Genomic DNA, 25,200 nt, shown 5'->3' with positions numbered 1-25,200 from the left:
TTCCTTGATCAGGTTAGGATACATTTATGGTCTATACAAAACATGTTCATCACATGTTCTCTCTTCTACTTCTTTGGAGCTCCTTTCAGAATGAGCCGTTTTAAATCTCCGTTGCTTTAAATCCAAGTAAGCTGTTGCTGGCCACGCCCCCTACCTCAACGTTTTCACATGAAAATGGCTGCAAACTGATCTGCAATTATACAATCGTACATCTTTGAAAAGCAGAAGTGGAACCTCCTGCACAACCAGCAAGAACGCAGCAAAGGGTTTCTTAATGGTAAGTCAACAGCAAAACACTTTTCTTTTCCAGCAGCCATTGTACAGCACATACAGTAGCTGGGCTAACGTACTGGAACTCTGCTGGGGCTGCTAGGTGACGGGCGGAACTCTGCTGGGGTTGCTAGGTAACAGGCTGTAACTGCTGATTTGTGATGTTAGATTTGGGAGGTTTTTCAAATGTTTCATTTTCCAGACAAAAAAAGACAACTTATTTCCCAGAAACGGCTCGATGTGTTTGAAACGTTCGGTTTGCTATTAGAAGCTGCAGAAACTCAAATTGAAGAACAAAAATGTGCAAAATGTGAATTTTGAATAACTCGTCTGCTTTAAGATGATGATAATTTGCTCTCAGATGGCTCCTGCTCTACGTTAAGTTTTGACCAAACTGAGATCCACTGCTACCAAATGCAGGTAAGATAATGACAGCTGCTCCACAGAACCCCTGTAATGTTAGAGTGAACGTCTCTTCAGTCATGTGACTTTAGCATCTTAGATTGAAGAGAAGAAAATGGCGGTGGCCTTTAAAACGCATCAACATGAATACTGAAGTATTTAAAAAAAAAAAAAAGAAGCTTCAGCATCTTACAGCACAGATTCATCCATTTCTTACAGATTCACCCAAACTGCAGACTCAGATATTCTGTCTGCACTGACCGACCGCCGGCTCTGAACCGTCCCGTCACCGGCGCGTCCTCAGCTCACAGTCGGCCTGGCGGATTGGACGTGGCAGGCGTCCGCTGTCCCCAGCCACAACAGAGACGCAGGCAGAGAGAGAGAAAGCGGCAGACCAGGAGTCAGCAGCGCGAGGCGCAAGGCAAGCCGGGACCAAGTCTGAACTCCAGACGACCCCAAAACGCCGGAGGGTCAGAGCCGAGACAGCATCAGCCGACACCACAGAGCATGACTGGACGGCACACTGGTCAGACTGGATTCACTGGGTCCATCACTGGTCAGACTGGATTCACTGGGTCCATCACTGATCAGACTGGATTCACTGGGTTCATCACTGGTCAGACTGGATTCACTGGGTCCATCACTGGTCAGACTGGATTCACTGGGTTCATCACTGGTCAGACTGGATTCACTGGGTTCATCACTGGGTTCACTGGGTTCATCACTGGGTTCACTGGGTTCATCACTGGGTTCACTGGGCCGGTTTAACGGCTGAGATGTTTTGCTTCAGGTCTTTACTAAAGGCAGGTTTATGTATCTACGTCTGTAGACTGGCCTCATCTCAGTATTAAAATTTATTTCCATCTTTAATCCATGGAGATTGCAGATTTTTTAAAATGGCATTTTTAATTATTAATTATTATTATTAAATTATGTTGTAAATGTGCAAATATTAATTTAAAATACAACTTACATATTTAATAATACTTAAAACAAATGAGTTTTCTAAAATGTTTTTGTGGTTGGTTTTAAAAACTGAAAATATTCCTTAAGACCTTAAAGGTTTTATATTTTGTGCATAAAGATTAATGTTGAAAATGACTGAATAATAAATTCTTAATAAATAAACAAGCATTACAAAAATAGAAATAGTCCTTATTGATCGAAGATGACCTCAGGACTTGTGAAGGTCAAGGGTCAGGAAAAGGGCAGCTAACGTCTCTGCAGATCCCACACATGCTGGACACAATGAGAAACTGTTTCCTCCCTCAGTTTGTTTCTGATAAACAATGAAAACATTAAAGCCTGAGTTTGCTTTAGTGTGATGATGATGTTGTTTCTAAAGGAGCTGGATTATTAAATTATTAATACTTTGTGTTGCATCTAAACATTTTTGTGAGAACATTTTAATTGTGGGTCAGTTTGTCTAAATTGAAAGAAAGTTAATCTGATGGTGAGACAAATTTATGTCATCCAGGGGCCACAAAAGGCCCCCGAGCCTCATGTTGGACACCCCTGATGTACATGTTGTGTCTCTTATTTCTATTTTATTTCCTTTAAAGTTTATTATTCATGTTTGGTCTCAGCATGCTTTGGGTTCTTGTAAAATCTTCTAGTTTTTGCCCAGTCTTGGTCTAAGGCTGGTTTGGTTTCCTCTGATGCTCATCAGCAGCCGCGGTCCAGAAGCGGCTCGTATGAACCGGCTCATCCCACCGCTGACTGATCCCTCCTGATCCCTCCTGATCCCGGCCCAGACTCAGGAAGGGAAGGAATCCAGCTCAGAGATCTGCTGGTAATTTTTCTTTCTTCCTGCGTCTCTGCGCCGCTGATGGGAGCTGACAGAACTGGGACTGCAGCGCCGAGGCGAGCGGGCCCAGCACCTACGACTCTAAACTCCGTTGTTCCATCTCATTATTTTCAGACTCCGTTTCTGCGCCGTTTGAGATTCGCTCAAAGAGCGGCGAGCGGCCTGGCAGCTCCTCCAGACTCCCGGTGAAAAAAGAGAGAAGAAGAAGAAGAGACGGCCGTTCATCATCAGGCCGAGTTAAGCTGCTATCGCTGCTTAGGTAAACGTCTCTTTTCAACGTTCACCGTCTTAGACAACAGAAACGAGACTCATTCAGCTCCACTGCTGCAGCAGCTAGCCTGTCCGCTTTAGTTTTACAGTCTGAACCTCATGTGGAGAAAAACCTGTAAATTAATCATAACTAGAACTAATTTATGCAGATTAACTCTTTTTTATGCAACATTGCTGTCAGATGTGATCTGTAGTGGCTCACTGAGATATTTCAGCACCAAAGAAAGAAAAGAACTCAATTTATAGAAAGAAGTAATTTTATAGCTTTAGAAAAGGAAATCATGATTGTAACGCCGTAAAACCGAACATTGCAACTAAACTTTTAACCTATGACTTTTGTCAAACATTTTCTTTAGCAAATAAAAATGGATCAGAGTCCCTGAAACAAAATGGCTGCTGCACTGTGGATGTCTGCAGAGTTCAAATGGATATTAATGTATATAATTCCCTCTGATTTACTGAATCAGAAAAATCCTGCTGCTAACTAGTAACTCCTGCATAACAGAAATAAACCTGAAAAGCCGGAGCTCCTCTTCTGGTTTGTGAGCAGCGTTCAGAGGGGTGAACGAGTGCATCAACTCAGGCACAGGTCATATTTCTAAGAGAAAGCATTTAATCTGAGTTTAATATGCTGGAAACGCTCCTTCAGGTCCCCATAATCAGGCAGTAACAGGTGCCGGGGTCCTCAGGAAGACAAATGAGATTTGATTGGCTATTAAGGCTGTGAGCGTTATCAGCGTCAGCTCAGCCTTTAGGATGGAGTCGGCGCGCTCCAGCGGGGCGCGGGCGGCCGGGTCGGGCCTTTATCTGCCCCCTTCGCTGATTAAACATCCAGCAGGACGGCTGAGTGGATTTGGGATTCAGCAGAGCGGAGCTGGACTCAGCCCGGCTCATCCATCGCGGCCCCACCGGGGTACATATCAGATAATGTTGTCGCTTTGGGTCTGAGCTGTAATTTCCTGGAAGACGAGGCGCGATGTGACAGATGGCGCTCACGGTGAGAGAGGACATGATGCATCGGCGCCGAGGCGTCGCTGGGTTCGCAGCGCGGTCCATCCGGCTGCACTTTTACCGAAGATAACGCTTCAGAAATCAGAGCAGGGAAAGTCACATCAGTGTTGAACTGATCGGCCGGTTGATGGGCAGATTAAGGATCTTAAAATGGAAGCCAGCTCTTTATTGCTAAACAGTAATTAACATTCAGTTTAATGTCCAGCAGGTTTATCAAACTCATTTTCATTTAATGCTGAATCTAGAACATGAATTCACTGAGAGCTGCTGTTGCAGAACGTATCGATACAACTTCCTGTAAAATGTTAGTTTAATTCTTAAAACGTAATTAATTCCACCATCTTTTTACATCGGTGTAATTTGGTTCTACATAAATGAAAGCTGAACTGATTTGACTAATAAAATAATTAAGAACACAATAATTATCTCAAAGTTTAATTCATGTTTCCCTCTGATGTATCGATGGCCACATAAATAGCTTTAGCGGGCTGGTTTTGGCCCGAGGGCCTCAAGTTGGACACCGTGGTGTACAGTCTGCAGTAGATTTGAAATCCTTTCAGGTTTTTCAGTTTTTGCTTCTTCATCAGTCTGTAATGTTTCTGTGTTTTTACTATTTTTGACACTTGCAGTAAAAGCTGAATAGTTGTTTTTGACTGTTAGCTAATGACTGTTAGCCGCTATGATTAGCTGATACATGTAACATTAGCCAAAATGTACCTCTTTATACATCTGTTATAAGATGTATGATTTTCACATTTCGTTAAACATATTTTGCGATAAACGATGAATTTTTGAAGTTTAAATGTTTCCAAACTTTTGACCATTTCTGTCATTTTCTGGCCGTTTGTCTCAAACGTCCTACAAGCAGAGAAACTGTGGCTGAATAATTCGTTTCTAAGGTCAAAGGTCATAATTCTTACCTGAATAGAATCAAGAAGTCCTTTAAATAGAACCTGACTGACAACAGGAAGTAGGCAGAAAAAGGCAACACATCATGTCTCAAACTAAAGAAACTCAAGACGAGAAACAAATTTCCTGCCGTCCATCAGGCTGGTGAAGGTGATCAAATCATTTCTGAGGTTTTGGGACTCGGAGGATCGCAGGAGGGGCCAACCTGCCGACGTTACGCCAAAACATCACCAACACGCCAACCAGGAGGCCTGAGAAGAACCGGGGAAATGGTCTACAGCCAAAACCACAGCTGAACAAAAACTCACATTAAACCAAATGTTCGTTATTTACAGTCAAACATGGCGGCTGTATTATGGTGGTTAGTGACGTTAAGCTCAAGAGAACTTGGGTTTTACAGGAAGACGATGATTCAAAGTTCACCAGCAAGTCCGTCTCTGAATCTCTCCAAATATCAAGAACAGTGTAGATGTTGGACTGGTCTAGTCAAAGTTTGGACAGGTTATTCATGCCTAAAAACCCTGTAACATGGCAGTGGTTAAAAATTCTTCCAGCACTATGTGAAAAACTTCTAGGTTTCTGTTTTCTACCGGTTATTATTTATGGATTTTTACGTCTGGCTGGTTTAGAAAACTTTCATTGTAATAAATGGACTGATGTGCATTTTGCATTTTTCTCCATTTATGAAAATATGTGAACAGAAGCAATCTGTAGGAGGGAGAAAACTGTCAGAGCTGCGTTTGAAATATTTCTGTGCCTGCATGAGAATCCAAGTCTGAGGATATTTATGGTGCATGAACCATTTCTGGAAACTAGAAAACAATCCTCTGAAGGAAGTTAACAAAAACGGAAAGAAAAACCCAGGAGGAGAAAAGCAGCAAAATTAACTCGCATTAAAAATATGTTGATTCTTATTAGAATACGATTATAAACTGACTTTAAGGTTTCTGGTATTGTAGCTCCTGTCTTGTCACAGCCTCAGTCATGTTTAAACCTCCTCTGCACTCTGACTGTACATCAGCTGAAACGCCACCAAAATAAACGGCAAAAAAAGTTTACAATCTTTTAATACACAGTCATGCTTCCTCAAACAGGAAATTGAAACCTCAGAGTTCCTCATTCCTGCCAGGCCGACACACAGCGCTGACACTGAAGCCCCATCATGCAGCCTGAAGGCTTATCAGCTTTAAAACGCCGAGCTGCAGCCACTGCTGCAGCCCACTGGTGCTGCTGCAGCTGCTGCTCGGCCCAGAATAAAGTGTGGTCAGTTTCCAAGAAATTCACAAAGGAAGGAAGGAGATGAAGCAAGAATAGTGGACGTCAAGCTCAGATCTTATCACTTCCCCGACAAAATATAAACTCAGAGCTAACAGGAAGGAAGCAGAAGCTTCTAAAGTGAACAGAGGTGCAGAAACCAGAGCTGGTTTTCAGTTTTCTGACTCCACTCAGCACTTATTCATACTGATTATTGATAAACTTGGATTTCCAAATTTATCCAGACTTGTTGCAACAATTTTAAAAACTTGGCCAACATGATTATTACATTTCTGTTATTTTCTCACCTGAACTTGGTCAGTTTTAGAAAAGCAACACGGTCACTGCAACACAAAATAATAACTGAAATAATTTATGTTGTGCCTAACATTTTATTTTCAGAAGATTTTATTTGTCTGAATAAAGTTTCCATCTGCTCCAGCCACCTGCCCAGAACCAGGAAGTGATGAATATTTCCACAATAAAAACAATAACGCTACTTCACTTTTTAAAGCTTTTCATTTGCCAGAAACTCAATATTTACATTTAAATTTGCATTTAGAGTTAGACTACAATCTCTGTAACCACCCTGGGAAAGGCCAGATGATTTCCAGGTCAGTTTCACATCTGTGAGTTAAATAAAGTAAAAACTTGGATGAACTTTAAAGCACAGACACACGACCTTTATGTGACATCATCAGGAAGTCAACGGTGAACAGCCAACGAGGCGCCGGCGTCATCTTCAGTAAAACGTTTCGTTCCAACATGGACTGAAAAGCCACGCGGAGAGGAAGAAGCCATGACTCCAAAAGCAAGTGACCATTATTTTGAAGGGGAAAGGAGGAAGTTTACAGTAAAGTACGGAGGTGGCAGCATCATGCTGTTGGTGAGGTTTTACGGCAGGAGGGAATGGTGCACTGTACAAAACTAATGGGACGGTGAAGGAAGAACTAAAAAATACTGAGCAACATCTCAAAACAGGAAGTTAAAGATGTTTAAAGGCTATTCTGTCAAAATAATGTGAGTCAATTTCACAGTTTAAAGAAAGAAAAACACATATCCTCCATTTCTGGCTGACTGGATTAAAAAGGTTTAGTCTGATTTATTGTTGTACAGCAGAGCAACGAAGCTGTAAAACCGCAGATTCTTTCAGAAAGCACATCTAAAATATTCAAAGTGAAATGCATCATGGGAAGCTGGAATGCTACTTCACACTATTGGCTGGCGTTTCAAAAGCAGCCAATCAAATAGCAGCATTCATTTCGCTTGGCTCTGATTGGCTGAACCCCAAAGAGTGACATAAGGCTGTAGAAGTCAGTTTCCTCAGGACGTATGGATGCGCATCAAGGCATATTTGGTGTTTGAATATTTAAAATAGGTATTTATAAGCGTTTTTAGACTTTTTGTCAAGTATTTATGGATTTTACTTGGTCGCAGGCGGTTTTCCCAAACCTCCATGTCCCACCTGAACCAGAGGCTTCAACATGAAGTGCAACATTCCTAAGATTTCTCTGTTTTACCTCATCGGGTTGAGACGGTTCGGCCACCTGAACCTGTTCTGATCATGAGGTCCAATCATGAGGCCCTTCCACCTGCAGGGGGATGTGATGCGTCGTCACTTCCTGTCCGCCTGCAGGGAACCTGATTTCAGAGCAAACATCGTCTCCGGTGTGTTTGCTTTGGGTCTGGAGGTTTTTCTGCACCTTCAGCTTCATCTATTGTTGAGCTCAGCAGGTGCAAACCTCGGCGCCGAGTTCAGACGCGTATGAAAGACGAAGACTGACGACGGTTCATTGATCTATATCAGATATCACCCTTCATATAACAGTCATCTAGAAACACGCAGGGATTCCAGACAGTACCATAACTAAACCCTGAATCAAGTTTTAATGAATAATAAAAAGTAAACATCTTTTCTTCATTAGTTCTGTTGAGTTTTTGTTCAAACTGCAGGAAATGTTTGAGTTTATTGGATTTCCTGTTAAAGTTTAAACTGGACCAGAAGGAAAAAACACCTGACTTGTGACACGACAAAAGGAATTTAATTAGCCAAACAAAGGTCAAGGGTCAAACATTTATAATATGATGCTGAAAGACAGAGGGAAATTAATCAAATAGAAACATTTAAAATATTTTTTCAAAAGTTCAATATTTATTTTGAGATGTTTATTAAAAATGACTGAAAATCAATAAATGTATTTAATATATTTAAAATCATTTGATATGTTTAAATAAAGAAAATACAAATGTAATAATTGTACTTTTATGTTTTTTGTTAAATAAAAATAAAAAAATCAAATCAAATGTACAATTTAAATAAAGTAAATGTACATTTCACAAAATCCAGAGATCTAATTTGAAAGTTAGCATTTAGAAAACAATCTGTGTTCTTTTATTATTATTATTATTATTATTATTATAATTATTATTTCGGTATTTTAATAACCAGATCATTTGTGATTCTGCGGTTCCGGTTTATTTGGGCTTTTGGCTGCAGGATGAAGCAGGTGATGAACATTTCTGACTGACGCGCTGCATCCACGCACAACACGCCTCGTTCACGCAGATTCCCTGAACATCAGCAGATTCTTCTAAAGAACCGGATCCTTCAAACGGCTCCGAGTCTCACATCAACCAAACATTTCTGGAATAAATCAGCAAACCGAGCATGAAACGGAAAACATCCTCCTCTCCATCCTGCTTTATAGGCAAGGTGGCGTCTCTCCCATCCACACCCTGCACACACTGCGCATGCGCGCCGCGGCAAACAAAGGACCAGGCAATTAACGGACGGAGGAAGGCTAATAAAGTTTGACTGTGTGCAGAAATCAGCGGCACGTCGATGCAGCAACAACCGCAGCGCACGGAGACAATGAGATGCATGTGAAGAGGTGGAGGGGATTCAGGTGCACCATCAGCCTCCATCCGAACCCCCACCTCCACCTCCACCCCCCATCACCCTCCATCCTCCCCCTCTCTCTTCCCAGAGCAATAAAAAAAGAAATGTGGCATCAATAATTCATCGGAATCGTGACATAACGCGGTTAGAGACGCAGAGTGAGAGAAACACGAATCCAGACACCGAGGAAGAGCTTTAATTCTGGGGGAATCAAGCAGCATCCGCCGCCCTGATCTCATCCCAGCAGCCTGAGGAAACGGGATCGATGGAAACATCAGACAACTTTGATTCAATTAATAAAAATTACTAATGGAGCCTGAACGCAGCGCGTAAAGGCGCATTTTCATCAATAAAAGTGTAAAAAAGCGGCGGAGCTCGAGCGCGTTACTCCAGACCGACACACCCCTTTTCAGAGCGCGTGCACATTTTGGACATTTTAAACTTTAATTTTGAAATTTCCCAAAACATTTCCAACCCTTTTCTTTGACTTTATGTCATAAAACCTTTTGCGTCTTTTGTCTGATTGCTTCCGTTCAGCAGCGCGCCGTGCGTCCGCCTCACGGAGACACATGGAGGGAAGAAAAGAGACAAAAGGTAGAAAAAATAAATACCCCAGAGGCGTCAGGAGCTTCCTGAGGGGCAAATGACCTGGAGCCGGGCGCGGCATGCGGGGCTCTTACCGTGCGGACTGAAGTTCTGACGCTCCCTCTGCGCTCCTCAGTCTCAGTTTGCGGCTCTCCCTGCGCGCTCGGCGGCTTGTGCCTGCTTCACCGTTCGGCTGCAGCTCGGCGGTCCTCCGCCTGCGCGCACACGCATCCCGATCGCACGTGCACGCGCGGCCAATGTGCAAAAGCGCCATGTAAAAATTCACCGTTTGAGGAAGCGGACTGTGTTTGTCTCTGCGCTCCTCGTTTGTGATTCATGCATTTTAACTTCGCAACAGTTTCAGTGAAACTATGAAAGCAGTTATATTGACCGGAATGTGAATTAATTTTCACTCCTGCAGCAGCTGAATGAGATTCTACCTGTTGGGAGGGAAGGAGTCAAATCTGTTCGTCTGAAAGCAGAAGAAAAAGATTTTCAGCGTTTTTCTGCTGCAGAGATTTTTTTTTTTTTTTTTTTTAGCAGGTGCAAATATTTACTCAGACCCTGAAGAGCTCACTGGAGGGGAATAAACTGTTCCACTGAACTCCGTCCAGACTCTGCTTGGCTGCGTGTTTTGTTGCACTCGAGCGCCACCTTCAGTTGGCTGCATGGATGTGATTTGGGAACCTGTTGGTCAACTGGATGCACTTGTTGATGCAACATTTCACCCTCAGCAGATCAAACTGGGACAGAATGGATGTGGATTTGAATCAGAGTGAGTTTAAGAAATAAAACATGTGGAGAAGCTGGAGGACATCAGACAGGAAGAGAAGAATCTGCAGCAGCTGAGAGGTGGATGACATGAGCAGCAGGTCTGACCAATCAGGACACAGAACAGCTGGAGGAAAACCTGAGCAGGAAAACTGAAGGAATGATGAACACGAACTGACCGGAAGGACGTAAAAAAGAATCTAAACCAAAACACAGGCAACCGGAGAACTGAGGAAAGAACTGGTATGGGAAGCCATTAGTGACGATAATTAACAACCCAAAATAACACAAGTATTAAACCTAGTGAGAACCAAACGCACAAACTCACATTTATCATTTTTGTGAGGGAACTGAAACTGTAAAAAGTGGCTCATAATATTTAATTCATAATTTTATATTTATGTGATTAGTTTTTCACAAAGTGCCTGATTGGTTAGGATTGATTTTTATTCTTCAAACAAAACTGTCGTCTGAAAACTGAAAACTGAAAAGAAGAATTTCTGATTGCTTTCATAAACTTTAATACATCAGATTATTTCTAGCTTTTTAATATGATCAAAACAATTAATATTCTGTTTCTAGTAATGCAATAATTACAAGTGAAATAGAAACATGGAAAAAAGGTGGCATGAAGATAAGAAAGGTGTTTATATAAAATACAGACGGTGTTGGTTCAAAATATTAGTGAAAGAAAGAGAAGGGAAGAAATAATTAATTATAAAAATACACGAGCCAGAAAGGGAGAAATTGAGAAAAATAGAAGAACAGAGCAGGAATGGAGGAAACAGTCAATATTTATAGATTAAGGAAACCATTATTTAATTATCTTCATAATACAAAATTAGAAAACAGAATTTAATGGGTGTGAGGTCATGTTGCTACACACTCATACAGTAGGTGGTGGTATGCACCTAAAAGTTGCTTGTTGCTGTCTTGTCTCAATATTTTAATAATTTAATTTCCCTCTTTAAAAAGCAAATATCTGGTTTTATCTCTATGTTGCCTGAAAGTGATCAGAGTTTCTGCCTGTGATGAAAACGACTCAGAGACTCGTTTGACTTCAGATAATTTGAATGAATTTCTTTTATTTTCTTCTGTTTTCATTCATTAGGAAACTTTTCAGAGTTTTTACAGACAATCTGAGGTTTCATGAAGGTTTTCAGGTTAAGAATTTAATAACAGCAGAACAGAAACAACTTCAGAGGAAAATGTTCCTTTAAAACATGAAACAAGTCAAACTTTAAGACCATTTTATAACATCTTTATTTCCTGGATTTATAAATCACTTTGAGACAAAAGAGAAGAAAATCTGAGAGAGGAACTCTGCAGAACCTCCTGTTGACCCAAACCAAACTCCAACATGTAGCGGCTCAGTGAATCTGGTCTGGACTCTGTGGATCAGAGTCATGGATCCAGAGACGCTGTAGAAGGACAGAATACCTGCTCTGTGATCCAGGTACACTCCGACTCTGGAGGAAACTGGACCTGAGATGGAGGTCCAGATGTTGTTGTGACAAAATTGAGAAGTGTTACAATATAAAGCCCAAGATTTGTCATTAAATCCAAATTCACATTCATTCCCTCTTCCTGCTCTGCTGATATTCTTGTATGCGACTGATACTAAAACTCTCCCTCTCCACTCCACCTCCCAGTAACAACGTCCAGTTAAACTCTCTTTACTCAGAACCTGAGAATAATGAGTGAATCTGTCTGGATGACTAGAATAAGACTGATGTTGATTCATCCTTGTCACCTTCCTGTTTCCCTCTGACAGAACCAGCTCTGTGTGAGCTGTGTTTGGATCCATTGTGATTTCACATGAATATTTTAAGAATCCAGCCCTTGTCGTTGGTTCTGGTTCTGACAGTAGAACATCCACCTCAGTGACCATCAGTGAGATGTTTGTCCATGAGTCTCTCAGGACGTCCTGTAGTTTCTCTCTGAGCTCTGACACAGCTGCTGCCACGTCCTCAAAGTGTCTCAGAGGACGGATGTTGATGCTGGATGAGTGTGTAGACTCACTGAGTGCTGGCAGTGAGGGGTAGTTGAGGAGAAACTGGTTGTGATCCTCTGTGTGTGAGAGCTGCTCCAGCTCAGCGTCTTTCCTCTTCAGCTCAGTGATCTCCTGCTCCAGCTTCTCCTGAACATCTTTGACTCGACTCACTTCAGTTTCCTGCTGGGATCTGATCTGCTGCTTCACATCAGAGCTTCTTTTCTGGAGGAGACGGATCAGCTCAGTGAAGATCTTCTCACTGTCCTCCACTGTTTTATCAGCAGAGTGATTGATGGCCTCCACCTCCTGTTGAAGCAGCTTCACATCTTTCTCTCTGTCCTGGATTCTCTGCTGGATGTTTCCTCGTCTCTCCTCCAGCTCTCTCTGCCTCTCAGTCCTTTCTGCTGCTGCTGACACTGTGATGTGGCCTTGATGTTCATCCACAGAGCAGAGATAGCAGATACACTTCTGATCAGTGCGGCAGAACATCTTCATCACCTCATCATGCTTAGAGCAGATGTTCTCCTGGAGGTTCTTGGACGGCTCCACCAGCTTGTGTTTCTTTAAAGGAGCCACATCATAATGAGGCTGAAGGTGTTTCTCACAGTAAGAGGCCAGACAGAATAAACAGGACTTGATGGCTTTCAGTTTTCTTCCAGTGCAGAAATCACAGGCCACATCGTCAGGTCCAGCAGAACGGAGATCAGCAGCAGCAGCTTGGAGTCCAGTCTTCTTCAGCTGCTCCACTAAAGCTGCTAGCATGGTGCTCTTCTTTAAAACAGGCCTCGGTGTGAATGTCTCTCTGCATTGAGGACAGTGATAGTTCTTCTTCTGCTCACCTTCATCCCAGAAGCTGTTAATACAGTTCATACAGTAGCTGTGTCCGCAGGGAATCGTCACCGGATCCTTCAGTAGATCCAGGCAGATCGAACAGGAGAGAGTTTCTTGGTCCGGCTGATTCTGCTCCATTTCTGCTCTCAGTCACAGCGACTGTGTGAGTTTCACTTCCTGAGAACAGAAACTGGGTTGAGCTCTGATCTATGAATGACGTGTCAGGGCAGAGAGGCTGCAGCCAATCAGCTTTCACCTTCAGCAGATTTAAATCAGGACGCTGAGGGAGGGTTATCAGGATTTTACTGCCTGTACAAGGAGCAGAACTGGGAATCTAACCTTTGTCTCCTCATTTACAATCAATAGTTAAATATTTACAGAGTTTATTCTCTTACGTTCACCTTGAACCTTAAAATAAAACCTTTAACTTCACAAGGATCAAATATTTAGTCTTACTTTAAATATTTTAAACATAAATCATAAACTAGATCAGGGTGAAGATGGGTAGGAAGGGAAGAGAGGAAAGTAGTGTCTGCCTTCAGCTCGAGAAATCCAGAGAACTACATTTAATCTAGATAAAGAGGAACAACAGAGCAGTTACAGAAAACAATAAAACCTGATCAAGAGTCAGAGAGAAAATATATTTGGGTTTACAGAACTCTGCAGAATCCCCAGTCATCCTAACCCAAACTCCAGCGGCTGAGTGAATCTGGTCTGGACTCTGTGGATCAGAGTCATGGATTCAGAGACGCTGTAGACCAGGGGAGTCAAACTCCAGGCCTCAAGGGAGGCCTGCAGGATTTAGATGGTACAAAACACTGGAATGAAATGTCTTAATGACCTCCTCCTTGTGTAGATCAGTTCTCCAGAACCTTAATGACCTCATTATTCTGTTCAGGTGGTTCAGCAGAGGCACATCTAAAAGCTGCAGGGCAGCGGCCCTCCAGGTCTGGAGTTTGACCCCTGTGCTGTAGAAGGACAGAATACCTGCTCTGTGATCCAGGAACACTCCGACTCTGAAAACAGGAAGCGGGTTCAGCTTTGATCTACGAATGGCACGTCTGCTGCAGCCAATCAGCTTTCACTTTCAGTAGATTCTGGTTTCACTCAGCTCTAAGGTTTGTTTCAGAGCAGGAAGACGTTTGATGTTCATCATAGTGATGGGCAAATGAATCCTTATGAAGCTATGAAGCTTTCCAACACTTTGCTTTGGAAAAAGGTTCATTACTCGATGCTTCATTCATCACTCACTAGTGACATCTGCTGGTGAAACTGTAACATGCTTGTCACTCAGTTGGATCACACTTCCAAAAATTAGTAAATGCAATATTGTCACAAAGTTTTCATCAAACTCATGTTTAGTAAGAGGAGAATCAATTAAATCATATTTAATTGTCATGTTTTAGTTATTAAAATGATTTGTAGCCAATCTAATCCTTGACCATCAGTGGTTGTGTTGGCTTTTCTTTTATGTCACGGACTTATTTAACAGTGAAGATATGTGTTACTTTAGTGTATTGGGAACTGAGTGATTGTTGCTGCAGACTCTGTATACGTTGAGCTTGAAAGTTGCTTCCTGAAAGACAGAATTTGTGTAAAATCATCTCTTCCTCTGAGTTCTGGTTCTGGTTCTTAATATTAAGTTACACATACAGTTTGCCTCTTCCAGTGGCTTTTAGTTTGCTTTTGATGTGTGATTCTGATGCATCTGCTGATCAAGCAAAAGAAAATGTAGAAATTTCTGGATTTGAGGTTTAATTGTTTTTATTTAGGAACAGGACTTTTTTCACTGTTTCAGGTTTCAGGCAGTTTCTTCGTCAGCAGATGACCTCCCCCGCCTTGGAAGAAACTCGTTCACAAGGCACTGATGATGCAGGTGAACAGAGGAACTTCAGCGCCATACAGTACAAATGTGGATGCACATGTTTCTGTGTTGCGCAACACCCCCCACTCTCTCTCTCTCTCCTTCCTCTTTCTGAGAGGGGAGATGTGCCACCAGCTCTCCTTCTAACGGGTTAATTGAGTTTCCTAAATCTGCTGGGATTTACCCTGTCCAGAACTGAAGTAAACTCTGTTTAAACTGGTTTAAAGAAACGATTCGCCTGGTTCCTGACGGCCTACATCCAGGTGTCCCACCCTTCTTCCCCCTGTGAATTAGCCAGACTGATCAGCCTGCAGCCAACTAGTTTCACAGAGCACACCTGTTAACGGTCGCTCATTCTCTATTTTACAACTTGCATTTGTTATTGAACCAGGTAGGTTTTAGTGACTCGGGCGAGTCCCAAGGATGATGTTTTACATTTGGGCTACCAGCAACCTAAAAACATTTTCCACTTTTTCCTCTCCAGAATCAAACATCACAGCTATTTTACAACCATCAAAGAACCTTAAGGTGACTCATTAACTGAATGTCCACAACATCTTTTAGATTTTCTTTATGCTAAATATTTTATTAGTAAGGCATTTTTGCAAGGGTCAGTACAGCTTAATTCAGTAGCAGAAATAATCAAATAAGTAAAATCAGTCATCTAGTCTATCTTTCCCTACTGCTGACACTGAGAACTAAAAAAGGGAACCTTTGAGAGAGACGGACGGAGTTTGGCGTTTCGAACCCCAGACCTGGCCTGATGATGATGAAGGTGCTGCAGCAGGAGGAGGAAGTTGATCGGCGAAGGCAGGGATCTCTGTAGGTCTGATGAGCTTCTTCTCCGCATGGATGGTGAGGTCACACAGGACTTGGTGCTGGCAGGAAGGAAGGCTCCAGTTCTTCTTCTTTGTCTTTGCCTTTGTCTTCATCTTTGTCTTTGGGCTCTGAACCCAGCCGATGAGAGAAGTGCGATGTGAAGCCACAGGTTGTGGGTCTGACCGGTTGGTCCCCATGAGCAGGACAGTCTTCGGCTCTGTGGCCCCGGCTCTTCTTCAGCTGCAGAGTTCTTTGTCCATCTCGATCTTGGCTCGAAGCTGCCTGGAGGATCCAACCAAAGGTTCCTCTTAGCTCCCACCTTTTATAAGGTTTATCCACCTTTTTGGTGCGTTAGCATTGGCTAGCACTGTTGCTGTGCTTGTTTCATTGGCTGTCTGTGTCAGGATCTGTTCCTTATCTGTGTTTATTTTGAGTTTCTGTGTCTCTGAGTCTCCATGTTGTCCTGTCTCCCCTTGATTGTTCCCAGGTGTTTCTTGTCTCCTTGATTACCCTCTGTGTATTTAACCCCACCTGTGTTCTTTGCTCCTCGTCGTGTTTGTCCAGTCTGCCTGTGTCACCAGTAGTGAGCATTTGCCCTGAGCTCCTTTGTGCTGCCTGGTCTTTTGGACTTTGATTTTCATTAAACCATCTTATTCATCTCTCCCTGGGTCTGCTGCCTCTGCCTCACCACCAAATCATGACAGTCTGCTTGGACAGATGATCTCATATCCATCAGTGTCTTACAGACATTATGTCCTGATGTCTGTGCTAATGTCTCAGGGTTGATCAACCTCCTACATTTGTTGCCTGCACAACCTTTTCTCTGAAACGTTTACATTGTTCAACAACCTGTTTCTAAATAAGGCGTTGATCATCTCTGCTCTCCTGCTAGTTCCCCTTTTTCCCTTAACCTTTCACCTTTCACCTCCCATCTACCTCCAACATATCAGTGATGTTTAATTGCAGTTACACCTTTTACACCATTTCAAGTTCAATGTCAAAATCACATTTATAACTTCTCTAGCTTCTCTGATTTAGCTTTCATTTATAATTTTATAACTTATTAATTAATGTTTTCTGAAAAGAAACTAAGAATAATCCATGATTCTAATTATTTGATACCAAAGTTACAGTTACTTGTTTTTCTTGTAATTGTTCCCACAAATGTAAGTGTAAATATTATTACAAGTAAACCAATATTAATATAAGTATTTTACTTTGAATCTTATCCAATTACTCAAAATGTTTAGATTTAATTCTTTAAAACTTTCATGCTTTAAAATAACGAATAGTCTCATTTATTTTATAAATCTGCAGGCTGGAAACTTACTTCCTCTTTTTCCAGGAAACCTGCTTTTCCTGTTTCATGAATCTCTCTGACTGACTGATTTCTGATGATTGGATAGAAAAAAGTAGAATTAAAACAAAGTTTGCAGGAGACAAAAACAAAACACAACCAGATTTATTTTATTGAAGTTTAAGTTTACTGTTGGGCCTTGATGTCACTTGAGTGATTCATTTTAAAGATAACTTTATTTATTATTACTGTTAAACTAAAATCTCCAGCATGGGGAAGTGGGATGATCTCGGGTTTTCTTGACACGAGGTATCGCTCCACTTCAACAATGGCATCTGCTGTGGCATTGGAGCGACGCCTCTTCTGGTCCACTGTAGCATCTAACAGAAACCACAGTTCAGCTATAAAAAAATCATTACAGATAATACACAACACCAAGAGCTGAAATACAGTAGTACAAATATCACAAGAAAATTTCAAAATAAATAAAAACTCACAAGATCTGCTGGTGCTTCTCCTGCATCTCCTGCATCCTGCAGCTGGACTCCTTCATTGCTGCAATCAGTGCAGAACATTCTGCTTTCAGCCGCCGATCCGCCTCTTGTGCTTTGCTTTGACTGAGAAAACCAAGAGTTTTGAGCCGAGGGTCCAGCAATGTGGCCATTGTCATGACACTTAATGATTCGATATTTGCGACTTGCTCGTTGACACGCCTCAATAGGTTTTCAGACAGAAGTCTTGCAACATCATTTTTGATATTTGCCGTCTTTGTAAGCACTGCATGGTGCAGCATGTTCATTAACGGTATAACCTTGGATATTGACGCTCTTTTCTCTTCAGAGAGCTCTGCAGTTGCTTGGAAAAATGGGAACAACAAGGATTCCTCAATGATCTCATAATCCTGACAAGTCAGAGGGATTATATCAGTTTTGAGTGTTGTGACAGCTGCGGCCACAGGTTGTTTTTGTTGAAACAGACCTTCCAACATAAGGTAAGTGCTGTTCCAGCGTGTGTCCACATCGATTATAAGCTTTTGCGATTGTCTTCCCATCTGTATTCGAGTCCCTTCTAGTCTTTCTTTACCTGTGGTGCTTGAGTGGAAATATGCCACAATTCCTTTAGCCTTTGCGCGGATGTCACCGAGGGCAGGGATCTGGTCAAACGATTTTCGGACTAATAAATTCAGTCCATGAGCAATGCAGATGGAGTTCCTGATCTTTAATGCCTTAGCACATGCAATCATGTTAGCTGCAGCATCAGTCGCCAGACAGTTCACCTTATCAGTAATTCCCCACTCCGCCATGTGATTATGCACGACCCTGGCCAGATTGTCAGATGTGTGAGTGGAAGGGAAATGCTCCACTCCAATTGATACAATGCCCAGTTTGTCACTGGGATCAATGAAGTGGCATGTTATGGCCAGGTACGCCTCCATATTCATGGACGTCCACAGATCTGCTGTCAGGCTGACGGCAGACACCTTGTGGATGTCGTCTTTGGCCTTTTCTTTTGTTTTGTAGAATTTCTCTTCCACTGTCTAAAATGAAAAGCAAAATTATTCATTTTAAAAACTGAAATGATTTCCAATGACCACATTAGCTGTTATTGTTTACACATATAAACCTTTCTAGCAGGAAGAACGTTGGTTGGATCCAGCAGATGAATGAGCTCTCTGAAGCCCTCATCCTCCACTACTGGAAAAGGTTGGGAATCCTTTACAATCACATTTACCACAGCCTCATCCAGACCTGCTTCCTGGACCCTGTGAGACGCATAAATATAAAACAATTGAAATGACACAATAATATACTGATAGATATATGATATGAATGAAACAATTGAAAACATAAGATAATGTGATACTCTGGCTGGTGTCTCCTGTGTTTGCAGTGAGCTTATTTTCATGTATGGCCTGTAATGCCTAAGTATTGATGATGTGTTGTTGTAGACCAACAGCCTGTCACCCAGCAAACATTTCACCTGAAATAAAAGGATGTGGAAGTGAACACAAAGTTGCTACTAATGGTGCAAATGTAGTCAGATCTTGTGCAAACTTTATACAAACCTTATTGTGATCTGTCATCTCAAAATACTCCCAGATATGAGAGGTTTTTCTCTCTTTTCACGGCTCCATTTCAACCACTGCTGATGAAAACGTTTCTACTGACGCGCTACCAAACCACCTACTGCAAGCCGCGAAGCAACAGGGTTCATCGCGCTTTTATTTTGAAAAATGAGACGCAAAACGAAGCAATGACGTGGCAGATGTAGCGAGAGGCCTCGTTTGTTGTTGATCACGTGATTTTCCTCAATATGACACAAGCTCCGAAACGGGGCTTCATCCGACACGCCCCCTTTTTACTCGGTACCGGCCTGGAAGCCTGGCTTCAGATGTCCCATCACTAGTTCATCAGGGTTTGAGTCCAGGAAGAGGGGGGCTCTTAACGTAAGAAAGCTTAACATTCATCAAAACCATTTTTATCTGAAAACAACTGAAAAAGTCACCAAAACGCAGATCTCTAAGATCTAATCTAATGGCTGTAGACACACCGCCCTGTGGAAGCTGTGAGTCTCTCTGCCAAGCTTTGACTGAAAACCTCAGAAAATGAAAGGAGGGAAACGCGTCTCCTTTCCCTTCTGCATCTTCAGTCAGTGGGACTTTCAGCCAGACAAATACCAGAGGGAGGTTTACGAATGGCATGATTTTTATTTCTCTTTCTAAATGAAATTGAACCCAGACTGAGCCTTTGTCCCGCCCCTCAGTGATCCTGAGCGGTCAGGTCAGCAGCCAGGAAATATCCCGGTTAATACTCCGATTTTTATCATTTTATGCATGTTTATGTTTTTGAATCCCTTACTATTGTGTTATTACATTTAAAGCATATTTTGTGTTCATTTCAACACACAATGTGTTAAAATTTACAGAAAATTATAACACACTAGTATGTGTTGAATATTTCATCACATTTTTGTGTTAATCTGTTTGTCAGGCTGAATTAAATCCCTGCTGGCATCAGATTGTTTAATTCCTATCAATGACAGTATCTATCATTTTTTTCTAAAATGGTTTTTAATTATTTTTTATATCTATACAATAAATTAATTTTTATTTCCACTTTGTCTAAAAAGCAATGCTAATAATATTACTGCATTGTGGCAGGATTTAATGACTTTATAAGTGATGCAGTATAAAAATATTGTCATTTGAGGAATAATTCAAAGTATAATAGAAATATAAGTAAACCCTGGAATAAATCCAAACAGAGATTTTGGAAATCTACCAAATTATAATCCGTCCTCTAAACTCTCTGGGTAACGGCTGTCGGATTATCAAGTTCCCCACTGACAGCTTTGGACATGATTTCCTGTTTTTTCCCTCAAAATCTTTCTGCCCGCAGCGCTTAGCGATGACGGACCGGACATGTTGACGGAAGTTCAGTTCCTCCAGAAAAGGGGCGTCGGGACAAATAGCGACCATCGATTGGTCAGTTCCTGACAAACCGCCTAGAATGATTGACAGGTGACGTCAAATCACGTTGACATTTAAGGAAATTGTTCAGTAGTTTCTAATTATTAATTTTTCTTTAAAAAGAAAGAAACACCTCTGGGAAAATAGTTTGTTAAAGTTTGTCAAAAACATCAATGCTTCTTTCCTGCTTTGCATTACCTACAGTTGGACTCTAGGGGGCGGCATTTGCAAAGATCTAGAGATTTTTTATTGTTTTTTTGTACAATTTTCGTCCATCATCTCCGGTGTGTTGACTGTTTGTTTTCTAATGTTAGATTTACCAGAAGCTTTTGTCTCTACTGACGTCTGGTTGTTTCCAAACGCAGAAAGAGAAACCGGAAGTGGATCCAGGATTTTATAATCCAGGTGCAGAGAGGACAGAAACATTTAATCTGCCTCCAGCAGGAATGATGGTGGATTTCTGATCAGATCCTGTTAACTCTGAACCTGCTGCCAGTTTATATTAAAGGGTCAATTCACCCAAACAAACCGTTAAGTTAAGACGTTTTCCTTAAAGGAAGAAATGCTGAAAACTTTCATCTAAGGAAACTAGAAATGAAAATAAGGATTTTTGATAGAAAATAAATTATTCATACATTAACTATTATAAGATCTTTTGTGTCCAGCAGTGATAATCTGTTTCTCAAATATTTAAAGACACAAAATTAATTAAGAAAAATGTTTGTTTTTAATTTTCACTGTGTAAAAATCTGAGTTTAAAAACATAAAACAATCAAATGTGAGATTAATACAACTAAAATAAAAGTTCAATAACTTTTTTAAATAAGTAAATAAGTCACAGAGTGATTCTGATTTTGTCACTAATACTAACAAAACATACAATAATAAACTGAGGCGCTTAGTTTTATAGTAAAAACTAAAATCTGTAATTTCATAGCTCATAAATGAGGGAACAAACAGTGAAATCTGGAACCAACTGAGTTAAGGTCGTGTTGCTCCTGCTGATCTTCATGTCTTTGGCATTAACTTCATAAATACATTTTTAAATGCAGATGACTTTGTGTTGTTTTCTGCAGCTCAGCAGGAACAAGGAGCAGAAATATTGAAGTTTCTGTGCTGAAGGTGAGCAGCCTGTTGTTACCACTGAGGCAGACTGGCCTCAGGCTGCAGGAGGAAACGTTCAGCGCAGCTGTGAGGCGCTGCTGCGTTCAGGTGTTCATGACAGACAAACTGCTGCAGGAAACTCCAACATTTCAGACTGAACTATAAAGCACAGATCACTCTGAAGGATTTTCCAAATGCAAGGTGAAAAACAGATCAAATGAGCTCAACAACTTCAATTACTTTTGCTTTTTAATGTGTGAAAAATGAAGCCGAGTTCTTAATTTAATGACTATAATGAGGAAATCTGCATTAAATTTTACAGCTGTAATTCCAGAGTGAAGTCAGGATATAATAACATGTTTTTAATCATTTTATTGGAGCAAAATGTGAAACTTGGATTTAAATGACAGGAACCTGAAAAACCAGGATAAAACCTGGTGATTCATCAGAGCAAAAATTGTTTTCATTCTGCAAAATACAAACTGTGAACAGAATATTAAAATGTCTTTTTTTTACAAAACCAAGTTTATAAATCTGTGAGATTCTGGGAGAAAATCAGGGATTAGAAAGAAAAATGAATCCTGACAGTCAGTTGAATTTATGGGAAAATGTTCTGTCTTGTCTCAATATTTTAATAATTTAATTTCCCTCTTTAAAAAGCAAATATCTGGTTTTATCTCTATGTTGCCTGAAAGTGATCAGAGTTTCTGCCTGTGATGAAAACGACTCAGAGACTCGTTTGACTTCAGATGATTTGAACTAATTTCTTTTATTTTCTTCTGTTTTCATTCATTAGGAAACTTTTCAGAGTTTTTACAGACAATCTGAGGTTTCATGAAGGTTTTCAGGTTAAGAGTTTAATAACAGCAGAACAGAAACAACTTCAGAGGAAAATGTTCCTTTAAAACATGAAACAAGTCAAACTTTAAGACCATTTTATAACATCTTTATTTCCTGGATTTATAAATCACTTTGAGACAAAAGAGAAGAAAATCTGAGAGAGGAAATTTATTTGGGTTTACAGAACTCTGCAGAACCTTCTGATGACCAAAACCGAACTCCAGCATGTAGCGGCTCAGTGAATCTGGTCTGGACTCTGTGGATCAGAGTCATGGATTCAGAGACTCTGTAGAAGGACAGAATACCTGCTCTGTGATCCAGGTACACTCCGACTCTGGAGGAAACTGGACCTGATCTGGAGGTCCAGATGTTGTTGTGACCAAATTCAGAAGTGTTACAATATAAAGCCCAAGATTTGTCATTGCGTCCAAATCCACAGTCATTCCCACCTCCTGCTCTGCTGATATTCTTGTATGCGACTGATACAACAACTGACCCTCTCCACTCCACCTCCCAGTAACAACGTCCAGTTAAACTCTCTTTACTCAGAACCTGCCAGTAATCAGTGAATCTGTCTGGATGACTAGAATAAGACTGAGGTTGATTCATCGCTGTCACCTTCCTGTTCCCCTCTGACAGAACCAGCAGTGTGTGAGCTGTATTTGGATCCATTGTGATTTCACATGAATATTTTAAGAAATCATCTCTGCTCTTTGGTTCTGGTTCTGACAGTAGAACATCCACCTCAGTGACCATCAGTGAGATGTTTGTCCATGAGTCTCTCAGGACGTCCTGTAGTTTCTCTCTGAGCTCTGACACAGCTGCTGCCACGTCCTCAAAGTGTCTCAGAGGACGGATGTTGATGCTGGATGAGTGTGTAGACTCACTGAGTGCTGGCAGTGAGGGGTAGTTGAGGAGAAACTGGTTGTGATCCTCTGTGTGTGAGAGCTGCTCCAGCTCAGCGTCTTTCCTCTTCAGCTCAGTGATCTCCTGCTCCAGCTTCTCCTGAACATCTTTGACTCGACTCACTTCAGTTTCCTGCTGGGATCTGATCTGCTGCTTCACATCAGAGCTTCTTTTCTGGAGGAGACGGATCAGCTCAGTGAAGATCTTCTCACTGTCCTCCACTGTTTTATCAGCAGAGTGATTGATGGCCTCCACCTCCTGTTGAAGCAGCTTCACATCTTTCTCTCTGTCCTGGATTCTCTGCTGGATGTTTCCTCGTCTCTCCTCCAGCTCTCTCTGCCTCTCAGTCCTTTCTGCTGCAGCTGACACTGTGATGTGGCCTTGATGTTCATCCACAGAGCAGAGATAACAGATACACTTCTGATCAGTGCGGCAGAACATCTTCATCACCTCATCATGCTTAGAGCAGATGTTCTCCTGGAGGTTCTTGGACGGCTCCACCAGCTTGTGTTTCTTTAAAGGAGCCACATCATAATGAGGCTGAAGGTGTTTCTCACAGTAAGAGGCCAGACAGAATAAACAGGACTTGATGGCTTTCAGTTTTCTTCCAGTACAGAAATCACAGGCCACATCTTCAGGTCCAGCAGAACGGAGATCAGCAGCAGCAGCTTGGAGTCCAGTCTTCTTCAGCTGCTCCACTAAAGCTGCTAGCATGGTGCTCTTCTTTAAAACAGGCCTCGGTGTGAATGTCTCTCTGCATTGAGGACAGTGATAGTTGTTCTTCTGCTCACCTTCATCCCAGAAGCTGTTAATACAGTTCATACAGTAGCTGTGTCCACAGGGAATCGTCACCGGATCCTTCAGTAGATCCAGGCAGATCGAACAGGAGAAAGTTTCTTGGTCCGGCTGATTCTGCTCCATTTCTGCTCTCAGTCACAGCGACTGTGTGAGTTTCACTTCCTGAAAACAGAAACTGGGTTGAGCTCTGATCTATGAATGACGTGTCAGGGCAGAGAGGCTGCAGCCAATCAGCTTTCACCTTCAGCAGATTTAAATCAGGACGCTGAGGGAGGGTTATCAGGATTTTACTGCCTGTACAAGGAGCAGAACTGGGAATCTAACCTTTGTCTCCTCATTTACAATCAATAGTTAAATATTTACAGAGTTTATTCTCTTAATTTCACCTTGAACCTTAAAATAAAACCTTTAACTTCACAAGGATCAAATATTTAGTCTTACTTTAAACATTTTAAACATAAATCATAAACTAGATCAAGATGAGTATTATATTCCACTCATCTATAGATAAAAATAACTAATTGACTTGACGTATGTTTGCACTGACAGGTTAACTGATCAGTATAATAGATGCTTATGTCTTTATTGTTTCTGCAGCATAAAGCAGATTATTCTCTATGAAGGAGAAACCAAACATCAGAACTCACAATTTATAATGAAGAGAAAACTTTCCACATTTCTCTCTAATCACTTTGTTTTATTGAAGAAAGTCAAAGAGACAGAACAGCAGACGTTTATTTTCCTGATCTGCATTGAAAGAATTTAGAAAATCAGTTTGAATTTGATGTTAGTTTCAGTTTTTTCTTTGGATCTCAAAGTTCAGTTCACTTCAATCTGAACTGATTTAAACAAGAACAACATTTGTTCTCCAACAGATGAAGACAAACCAGAACATCCAAACCCATCAATACAAATATTAAAGCAAAACTATTATTAGCCCAGAGAAGTTTAGATTTTCACATAGAGAAATATTTCTGTCATATAAGAATGAAAGAAAACATCAGTAATTAAATCCTTTATGGTTCCTGGAACTCAGATAAAGTCATTTTATTTATAAAGCACATTTTCAGCAACAAGACAGTTCAAAGTGTTTTACATGAA

The 25,200-nt window shown here is 41.2% G+C and overlaps 3 protein-coding genes across 3 annotated transcripts in view; all 3 read right to left on the bottom strand.

The window, feature by feature from the left end:
• The window catches only part of basp1 (brain abundant, membrane attached signal protein 1), a 40,688-nt gene extending 30,786 nt beyond the window's left edge, over positions 1-9,902 (bottom strand). Inside the window, exon 1 of the mRNA XM_032564592.1 lies at positions 9,503-9,902. Within this exon, the coding sequence (XP_032420483.1) occupies positions 9,503-9,681 (179 nt within the window). The 5' untranslated portion in view covers positions 9,682-9,902. The remainder of the gene's footprint in view (positions 1-9,502) is intronic.
• Positions 1,735-13,189, bottom strand: LOC116720958 (tripartite motif-containing protein 16-like). The gene is made up of 2 exons (XM_032564483.1): positions 11,528-13,189; positions 1,735-7,870 (listed from the first exon to the last, which is right to left on the bottom strand). The coding sequence occupies exons 1-2, from the start codon at positions 13,138-13,140 to the stop codon at positions 7,810-7,812; spliced, it is 1,674 nt and encodes a 557-aa protein (XP_032420374.1). The 5' UTR covers positions 13,141-13,189; the 3' UTR covers positions 1,735-7,809.
• On the bottom strand, positions 11,232-24,318 carry LOC116720957 (tripartite motif-containing protein 16-like). The gene is made up of 2 exons (XM_032564482.1): positions 22,550-24,318; positions 11,232-11,487 (listed from the first exon to the last, which is right to left on the bottom strand). Exon 1 carries the CDS (start codon positions 24,220-24,222, stop codon positions 22,564-22,566), a length of 1,659 nt encoding a protein of 552 aa, XP_032420373.1. The 5' UTR covers positions 24,223-24,318; the 3' UTR covers positions 11,232-11,487; positions 22,550-22,563.
• Positions 24,319-25,200: the final 882 nt, after the last annotated feature.

Source organism: Xiphophorus hellerii, chromosome 6, assembly GCF_003331165.1.
Source record: "Xiphophorus hellerii strain 12219 chromosome 6, Xiphophorus_hellerii-4.1, whole genome shotgun sequence".
Lineage (NCBI taxonomy): Eukaryota > Metazoa > Chordata > Actinopteri > Cyprinodontiformes > Poeciliidae > Xiphophorus > Xiphophorus hellerii.
Note: the sequence above shows the minus strand (reverse complement) of the source record. Positions and strands in the feature narration are given on the sequence as shown.

Bases quoted from the DNA above. Each gene is read 5' to 3' on its own strand.
- LOC116720957 (XM_032564482.1), bottom strand. From the start codon at position 24,222: ATGGAGCAGAATCAGCCGGACCAAGAAACTTTCTCCTGTTCGATCTGC.
- LOC116720958 (XM_032564483.1), bottom strand. From the start codon at position 13,140: ATGGAGCAGAATCAGCCGGACCAAGAAACTCTCTCCTGTTCGATCTGC. The intron at 7,871-11,527 runs GTTTGGGTCAAC...CATTTCCTGCAG, and splicing joins CCGCTACATGTTGGAGTTTG to TTTGAACAAAAACTCAACAG.